This window comes from Petaurus breviceps, unplaced genomic scaffold (genome assembly GCF_028583685.1).
Source record: "Petaurus breviceps papuanus isolate PSGF00001 unplaced genomic scaffold, PetGlider_PUasm1.0 78, whole genome shotgun sequence".
NCBI classification, from domain to species: domain Eukaryota; kingdom Metazoa; phylum Chordata; class Mammalia; order Diprotodontia; family Petauridae; genus Petaurus; species Petaurus breviceps.
This window is the reverse complement of record NW_027186502.1, coordinates 1,232,199-1,241,890: the sequence shown is the minus strand read 5'-3', so window position 1 is coordinate 1,241,890 and position 9,692 is coordinate 1,232,199. Positions and strand designations below refer to the sequence as shown.

Here is a 9,692-nt window from a genome sequence, read left to right as displayed (position 1 = left end):
TCTAGTATTTTCATCAGGAATTCTTGAAAGTCTTCTATTTCATTAAATATCTTTATTTTTCTCCCATAGGATTATCCTTAGTTTTGCTGGGTAGATTATTCTTGTTTATAATCCTGTATCTTTTGCCTTCCAGAATATAATATTTCAAGTACTTTTATAGTGGTAGATGCCAATCTTATATGATCCTGACTATAACTACCTAGTATTTGACTTCTTTTTTTTTGGACTACTTGCAATATTTTCTCCTTATCTGGGAGCTCTAGAATTTGGCTATAATATTCCTGGGAGTTTTCATTTTGAGATATCTTTAAAGAGATGACTAGTGGATTATTTTAATTTCTACTTTACCTTCTTATTCTAAGATAACTGGGAAGTTTTACTTTATAATTTCTTGAAATATGATGTCAGAACTTTTTCTTTGATCATGGTTTTCAAGTGTAATGATTCTTAAATTCTCTCCTCGATCTATTTTTCAAGTCAGTTATTTTTTATCTGAGATATTTCACATTTTTTTTCCACTTTTTTGGTTTTTGGACTTTATTTTATTTTTCTCTAGGTCTTATAGATTCATGAGCTTCCAATTGTCTAATTTTATTTTTTTAAACATTCATTTTCTTCAGTTAGGTTTTATACCTCTTTTATGGTTTGGATAACTAAGGAGTTATTTTTCTTTGGCATTTTTTTTGCCTTTTTATCAAACTGTTACTTCTCTTTTCATAATTTTTCTTGTGTAGCTCATGTTTCTTTACCCAGTTTTTCCTCTACCACTCTTATTTGGTTTTAAAAATCTTTTTTATTTATTTGTTTTTTATTTAAAAAATATCCTTTATGCTTTTCTGAAATTCTTGTTAGGCTTGTGTCCAATCTGAACTTTTCTTTGCAGATGTTTCAAAGTCAATGTCTTCTGAATTTTTTTGTTTCTTTGTTTTTGCCCATTTTTCTAGCCTTTTTAAAAATTTTAGACTTTATGTTAGAATAGTGTTCTGTTAATCTTTGGGGGGAGTATCTTTTGTCTGGCCAGATCTTCTGTTTTTTACATTCTTCTGTTGTTTTCATAGCTCAGTCTAAGGATCTATAACTTTTTTTGATGTTTCCAATATAGTATAATCCATTGATAGGTGTCTTCACTTCCTTTCTCTTCTGCATTCTAGGTATTACATAGGTAAGGTCCCTGCTCCAACACAACTGAAATTATGACATGGAACTGAGTAATAGGTGACAGAGCTTCCACATGGCACCTGTTTCTTCTCCTAGTGCTTATCCAGTGGTTTTCTGAGGATTATTCCTATCCAGATGTTCAGCTCTTTTACATTTGTGGGTATTATACTGCTCTCTGATGCTGCCACCACTGCCCCATAGTGGCATATCTGCTACTGCACTGTGCTTCTGGTCAACCTGCCACCTCGATATTAGCACACCTCTCTATCTTCCTAAACTGCTGTAGATTGAAACAAAATGACCCATAGTGTCTTTTTTTCTGTTCTGTTTAGAATTAGATTTGCCATTTCCCCTCCTGTGTTTGTTTTAAAAGAGATTTCGGGGAGAAGTTTAGTAGTTGTGACCTTTCACTCCTCCATCTTGACTTTTCCTTTTCTGGTTTTCATTCTAAAAATGTTTCAAATGCCTTGATTTTTATTGACCATTATTTTATTGACCTATTATTGACCATTCATCTTCTTTTCATTTATGATTAAGCTCAGATTTGCAGGGTAGTTCAATCTGGGATAAACCCTGAGTTCTAATTTCTCTTCAGAACATATTATTGTATTCCCATTTATATTTTCTGGACATTGAAATATTCTTTATTTGAATTTGAAAATCTTTTTTCCTGACTGCTTGTAGAAGTTTTTTTGTTTGCTTTTTTTCTAATTGCAGTTATTAAATTTAGCTACTTGAGTTTACAGCCTTCATTTGTTTGTTTTCCTGAGAGGGATCTATGATCTTTCAATTGCAATTTCATTATCTAGGTTCAGAAGTTCTGGGTGGTTCTCTTCAATTATTTCCTTCATTCTGGTGTTAAGTTTTTTGTGCTTTCATGTTCTTCTGGGAGATCTGCGATCCCTAGGTTGTCTCTTATCTTCTCTAGATCAGTATGTTTTACTTGCACAGTAATTATATCTTCTTTTAGTAATATTGTTTTTGCTTCTCTTCTTCTAGATTGTCTTTCATTTCTATATATTTACATTCCCAATCTGTTGTTCTCTCTTTTGAGTGAGACTTAATATCAGCAATTCCAGTTTATATTTTTGCCCATTACTTTTGCTATTTGGCCATAAATTCTGCTCTCATAATTATAATTTCTCTTTTGAACTACTCAGGAACAGCATATTGTGGTCCCATGTTCTCCTCACATCCTACAGGGTCCTCTGTCTCATCAAGTGTTGGGTCATTTTCCTTTGTTTTTCAATATTCATAGATGCTTGAACTTATTTGCTAGATCTAGAGGCCATCTTTCTTCTGTTGTTAATGTTTTCCCTGTAGACTTATTTGCTTTTATCTTACTTTTTGAGATTTTTTTCTTCCTCAGACCTTGGTAATTTTAGTCTTTTTATTTTTCCTGTTTTTCTCTAGTCACTTTCTGACTCCCTCTCCTCTCATTGTGGTTTCCTTTGAGGATGGATCTTAAAGTGTTTCAGCCTTCTCCCATGCTGAATAATTCGTAGTCCATCAGCCTACCCCCCGCCCCCAAGTGAGTTTTGGGTGATTAGAATAAAATCCATCTGGATATTTGTAATAGTAATGAAATTTGAAGATCCCTTTGTGTTGCCAAGCTAAGAGGTACTTAGCACTCAGTTTCAAATTAAGACTCTGTTAAAGAAACAGAAGGTATGATCCACTGTTGCTGATGTAACAGGAAGGGGCTGAACAGGGAATCCCTGTTGCTGATGTAACAGTAAGGGGCTGAACAGGGAGGAGCTATACCTTATTTAAGGAAGAGCACAAGCTGGACAGTCAGAATTTCCTGGGATAAGCATCTTGGAGGCAGGGCAGCTGTTGCTAGACTGAAGACTGAACTGAGAATTGAGAAGAACTGAGAAGAGGAATGAGAATTGAGAACTGAGACAGAATTTTGGAGCAAGCCATGTGGAGGCTAGATACAGTGATTCTGATTTTGAGAATGGAGCTTATGGTTCTGAGGACTGCCAAGGGCTAGCTAGAGCTGCCAAAGATTGAGGAAGCATGACTGTGGTGCCAGTACTTTGTACAAATGTTGTGATTTTGTTAATGTGTATGAATATTTTTGTGGGTTTGTTAAGCCTTGTCTTCCCAAGAACAGAGACTGTGAAGGATTTGAGATGGACTGGACACTGTGAGCTTCAGTGTAGAACAGGAACTACACAGAGAGCTGGACAAGGAACTGGGAGCTGTCTGCCTTTGAACCCAGATAACAGTTTGGTGGATTCAAGTAGAAGCTCCCTGCCTTGAGTCAAGATGAAAAGACCTCTCCGTGGATACTGAATAGTGACTGATGAAATTGTGATTTACTTGTGACCTAGGGGTAGATGGCTTTTGTACTTTCCACCACCCCTTAAGAGGGTACTGAGTAGGGACTGTGAAATTGTGATTTAATTGCATCCCATGGGTGGAGGGCTTTGACTTTTGTACTTTGTGTCAAGCCTCCTTAAGGATGATTGAATGATTGAGTTGATAAATGGTTGTACTTTGTTGAAAACTATGTGACCACTTTGGTGAAAACTATGTGGCCATTTTAGTGATAAGTTGTTGAGTTGTAACATGATGAATGCTATATTTTGATTTTCTGTGATAAGTTGTAACATTGTGAATGCTGTACCTTGATTTTCTGTGAATGTTTTGCTCTGATTTGTTATTGAATAAATAGAAAGTTCACTATATGGTTTAATCAGAATCTTGAAAGTTGTTCATAGCAGCAGGCCTCTGGAAAACTGCTCGTGCTTGGCTTTATAATATTGTGCTCCTTCCCTCAGGCTTAGTGGAGTGGCACACAACACACCCCTCACTCCATAGATATTGTCCTGTTCTTTCCCACTCCATTTATTTTTCAGTCCTTTGACCCAACATCAGCAATTCAGAGCTTCACAATGCTGGTTAGCTATGTGGTTGTAACCCCTGCCAGATTTCTTCTTCTAAGGTTCTGTCATAGCCTGGAGCTGGGGTCTCCATGGTAATGAAAAGGTGTGGTGAAAAACCACCATGTGAGAATAGGTTGTTTTTTTTTTTTTTTAAAAGCAATTGAGGTTAAGTAACTTGCCCAAGGTTACATGGCCAGTTTGTGTGTGTGTGTGTGTGTGTGTGTGTGTGTGTGTGTGTTAAGTATCTGAGGCCGGAACCAATCCCAGGTCCTTCCAACTCCAGGGCCAGCACTCTTACTGCACCACCTAGCTGCCCCTGCTCCACCTACCTGCCCCAAGAATACGCTTTTTGATAATCTTATATGTCAAGCTCTTTAAAAGTTAGTTCTGTTTCTCATATCATGTTCTGTTCTGCTTCCCAATCAATTTTTCTTATTTTAATACACCATCTTTAATGGGAAATGGAAATCATCATGAATAGGAAATATATGATGTAGATGGGAGGGTGGATGGAGCTAGATTCCGCCATTTTGAGCCTTAAGTCATGAGCCATAAGTCATTGAGTCATATATATATGTATGTATATATGTACATACACATATATATGTATACATACAAACATATGCATATACATACACATCAAAGGAAAGCATAATGATAATTATTTATGAGTGAACTTCACTCTCCATGACAGAAAATTTCAGTCCAGGATGATAATACAGCTTTCTTTGGTTAACAATTGTAAGGTACAATTCAAGGAAACCACAGAAACCATGAAAAATTAGTTTAGATTAATGCATTTTCTCAAAATCATTGCCTAGTGCCTGAAACTAATACTTGGGCATCACTTGATATGTTTTTGATGGAGGTCATTCAAAACTTTAAAAAAACCAAACCACTACATAGTTATTCAATGTCAAAGAAAAATATTTGTTTTAAAAGCCAAGGCACGTTAGCTGAACAGGAAAAATGAAATTTAAAAAAAAAAGCAACCTAGTAAGTCTTCAGTGAAAATTGGGAAGTGGTGTGGAAATTAAGGTCCCCGCCCTGGTACATTTCTCATCAGGAATCCCACTTCCCAAATGCTATTTATCAAATATTTGCATTGATTTTAAGGATATCTGGAGGGCAAGGCTGTGTTCTGTTAAGAGGTATCTAGCACAAAAATACTTTGGCTATGCATTCATTTTAGCATTCTTAGAAATGAGTTGTTATTGTCGATGATAATAATCGGTTCTCTTCTTTTACTCCTTCCACTGAACTTCCAGGTTTAGGCTAGTATGCAATAGGAAGTCATGACATAGCCCCTGAGTCAGGAGCTGCAGTGAAAGTTCAGAATGTCAGGATGGGACATCATGTTCCTATGGAATGGGTCTCAGAGCTGATTCTGATTGAGAAAATTCACATTAGCCACACTCTCTTAGACTTAGGAGTTTCTCACAGCTATAAGAGGTGGAGCTTGGGTATAGATCATCTACTTTACAAGAACCTGCGTTTGAAGCACATGGCTACCAAAGTGAGCATGGGATTCCCATATTCTGATCCTTCTTGTTAAATAGGATCAAGTTAGTGGCTAGCAGCAACATCTTGTGGTTAAAATAATAGTGCTTAAGTAATTTGAATGTGGCATCTACTGGATTATAAATTCTATTAAGGCAGGAGCTACATTTATCTAAATTTCATCTCTCCTACCACCTAGCACTGTGCCCTATAAGCAGTGGGTACCTAATTAGTATTTGTCGAATAAACAAGCATATTTTGTTTTATAAATCTTCCCTGCATAAGCAACTTCTAATGTGTTGTTCTTCCCTTCTCCCCACTCAAGATATTAATTTGCTAATTTGGGAACATAAGATTTAGTCTACAAAATGTTAATTCAGTTTTTCCTCCTTTCTTTTCTCTTACTTTTTAAGATTCCCTTAAATTTTAACCCTTTAGATCATTTTAAAAATAGGATTTAGAATTAGAGTAGACCCTAAAGATCATCTAATCTGATCCTTCATTTAACAAATGGGGAAAATGATACCAAAAGAGTTTAAATACCAGTTGAAAATGGGAATCAGGATTTAAAACTAAGGTTCTTGAATCCAACAAATCCAATGTGTTTTTTTTTTCCTATTCTTTCACATTACCTCACCTGATGATTCCTTTTCATTCTTTTTCTCCCTTAATCCATTTTCTCATTTAAAAAATAGCCTATAAACACAAGGGGATTGATTTTATTAATCAGTCTTTTCTTTCTAAAAGTTAGTTTTTCTTTTCTAGTTTTGAAACTGAGTTTCCTTACATTTCCATATTGGAAGTACAGCAACCACTCACAGATGATTACCCACAGATACAACCCCACTCCACTGATGATCTGCAAGGAAGCTTGGAGCTACTGCTTCCAACCTGGCCTGGTTTATCACTCCTTAGGGATATCTTTGTAGACCCCTGTTGCAAGTGACTCACCATATTGGGGCTAGACTTAGAGAGGACACGTTATAACTTTAGTCCTACTGTAGTTCAAAACTTCTGAGTTTAACCAATCCAATGCTTCAGACTTCTATGGTAGCAAAGATTACATACATGCATCATCACACCCAGATCAATCAGTATTTTCTTCTTGCTGTTTATTTGTTCAATCATTTCTTATTCTTTGTTACCTTGTGGACCATCATAGGCAATTTCTGTCCATGGAGTTTTATTGGCAAAGATACTGAAGGGATTTGCCATTTCCTTCTCCAGTGAATTAAGGCAAATGGATATTTAAGTGACTTGCCCAGGGTCACATAGCTTGTGAGTGTCTGAGGTCAGATATGAATTCAGGTCTTCCTGTCTCCAGGCCCAGTGCTTTATCTGCCGAGCCATCTAGCTTCTTCTAGCACATACTATGCACTTCATAAATGCTCCTTTCCCCTTACTTACGGTTAAGTTCTGTTTTATTAAATTTGTAATGTTGGATTGCATCTTAAGCTTCTTTGATTTCTGGAATTTTATTCAATTTTTTTTCTCTAATTTCTAGTGGCTAGTGAGTAACATTGGATTATTTGAAATGAGGTTCATGGGATCATTTATCTAGAACAGGAAAAGACCAGGGACTACATAGTTCAACTCCCTCATTTAATAGTTGAGGAAACTGAGGTTCATGGAGGTTGTGACTTGCATGTCCTCTAACTCTAGAGCTAGTGATTTTTCTACTGTACCATTCCTTCATAGATGAAGGCCCTGTCTTCTTGTAAGATTTGCTGTTTAGCCCTGAAATTCTGAAATGTAAAGGTGTATGCTTTGGAGTTTCAAAAGGTTACTTTTTCTCTGGAGGCAAATTATGGATTCAATCAGTGATTTTGTTTTTTTTCCAAAATTTGGCATAATTTTATTTTATAATTTCCTTCAGTGTGATATACAGGTTTTCAATTTGTCATTTTTTCCCTTGTAAAGACTATCTTCTTTTTTTTTTTGTAGAAGCCCTTTATTAGCAGAATTGCATCTTCAGAAAACTGTGAAGCCATTCACTCTGACCAAGTTTAGTTCCTAATAAAACATTGGGCTTTCCTGAACACACAAAAAACCAACAACTTGAGAAGTTGCCAACACTTAAATTTACTACCTCCCAACAAGGAACAAAGACGGCTTATTGTATGAAATAAGCAGGGGGTCAACAGGTTACTCCTCTGACTGTGAGTTTGATAATCGAACACAGTCAGCTGCAAATAATCTGACTGAGACAGCTCTGGATTAGCAGCATTGGTGGCTTACACTGAAGGCTTGCAAATCTTAAGATCCCCCACAACAACCCTGTGAGGTAGGTGCTCTCTTATAACTCCTTAAAACACAAAACAAAACACAGAGAGGTTATTGTGACAGCTTGTTCAAGGCAGGGCTAGAGCTTGGTTCTTTTTGACAGGAGTAACTTGTTTCATTATGATCTTTGCCTTTTAAACATAACCTCAAACATACAAATGCTACAGAGATGCAGATAACAGTAATTTAAACTATATCACAACACACACGATACCTAAACTCATGGATGAAATTTATGAAAACATTTAAGGGCAAGACAATTTTAACAGTTTGTAAGGGCCTTTTTTTTTTTTTGATGTCTGCATCTTGGCAGAGGGTTTCCCAAATAGAGGGCAACAGTGGCATTTTCTTCTTATTGGGGACGATGAGGTGACTGAGTGATTGATAGATGAATGATGGGTGGATGGATTGATGAATGGAAGGATGCCATGGTAAGGGGGGACAGGTGGTCTTGGTGCTGAATGTCTTTCATTGCGCTGGCCACTCTTTATAATCAGAGCTTGGTCCTTCTCCAGTGTCTTCTTTTTGAATTGTACCTGATCTTATTACCAGTTTTCATTCGAATCCATTGAGGGATGGGACGATTCTGCTTCTGTTTCTTGGCCAGGAACCCCTTGATTCTAAATGTTTTATGAGAGGACATGTTGATGGGATGACAGCCGAGCTTCCACCATGATGGCTGGATGGGCGAAAAAGGGAGAAGGACTGGTGGAAGCTCGCTATTAGAGGCTCTGCAGAGGGTATAGCTTGGAGGAGATGCCCAAAGACTATCTTTGAGAATATTGTCTTCCACACTGGTCACTTTGGCTTATATGGAATAGATGTATCCTATTAAAAATAATGCCTTTTGTTTCTCATTGCCAATTTTTCTTCCACTTTGGAGGTTTAAGTATGCCGTTCTCTTTCTCAGAGCCTCTGCTACTTTGGAGAGTTCTCTTTATCATGTATTCTAATTTGTCTGCTCTATTGCTTGTCTTCATTAGTTTTGCATTGAGAGTTCTGACTGCTGACCTAGTTTCTATCATAATATCTTCTTTTATAGAAGGTTTAGTTCATAATAAATGATTCTCTGAAGGCTATTTATGGGCCAAAGACATATGGTGCATCTCAACTACTCAGTGCTGATAAAGTCACATGGATTAGTGACAAGGACATGGTCCTAGAGAGAGACGGACTGAACATTTCCATAGTGTTCTCAACACAATATCATTAGTCAATGCTGAGGCCATTGGCTGATGACCTCAGGTTTCTGAAGTCAATCCCTGCCTAGCTGAAGCTTCAAGTGAAGAGGAGGTTTTGAATGCCATTAAGCTTCTTTCCTGTGGCAAAGCACATGGTGCTGATTCTATTCCAGCTGAGATTTACAAGGTAGGGGGGCCATTGCTCATACAAAAGCTTACTGAAATTTTTCAGGTTATATGGCAAGAAGAGGTTATTCCCCAGGAGTTCAAGTATTCCTCTATTGTCCATCTCTATAAAGGTAAAAAAAAAAAAGTAGGTGATATTATCCCTGTTTTACAGGTGAAGAAATGAAAGCTGTAAAAGGTTAAGTGACTTGCCCAGGATCATACACTCATGTGTCTGAGGGAGAATTCAAGTCCTGTCCTCTATCCACTATACCAGAGGTGTCAAACTTGCAGCCTAGAGGCTATTAAAATATAATTGGGAAATATTTAACAAAACTAGTAAAAAAAACAATAAAACATAGATGACATTACATTTTGAAATTAAGTCAATATGTGGCCCCCAAAGAGCCTTATGTATGACTCATTGGACCTGTTTCTACTTGAGTTTGGTGCCACTACACTGCAAGACTTTGCTGAAATGTTTTTGAACCATTCTGTAATATCTTGTCCT

General features: G+C 36.9%; 1 protein-coding gene across 1 annotated transcript; it reads right to left on the bottom strand.

Annotated features, from left to right (window-relative positions):
* Positions 1-7,478: 7,478 nt before the first annotated feature.
* LOC138175558 (large ribosomal subunit protein eL39-like) lies at positions 7,479-8,592 on the bottom strand. Its single transcript, XM_069106033.1, has 3 exons — positions 8,320-8,592; positions 7,611-7,762; positions 7,479-7,531 (listed from the first exon to the last, which is right to left on the bottom strand). The coding sequence occupies exon 1, from the start codon at positions 8,476-8,478 to the stop codon at positions 8,329-8,331; it is 150 nt and encodes a 49-aa protein (XP_068962134.1). The 5' UTR covers positions 8,479-8,592; the 3' UTR covers positions 7,479-7,531; positions 7,611-7,762; positions 8,320-8,328.
* Positions 8,593-9,692: the final 1,100 nt, after the last annotated feature.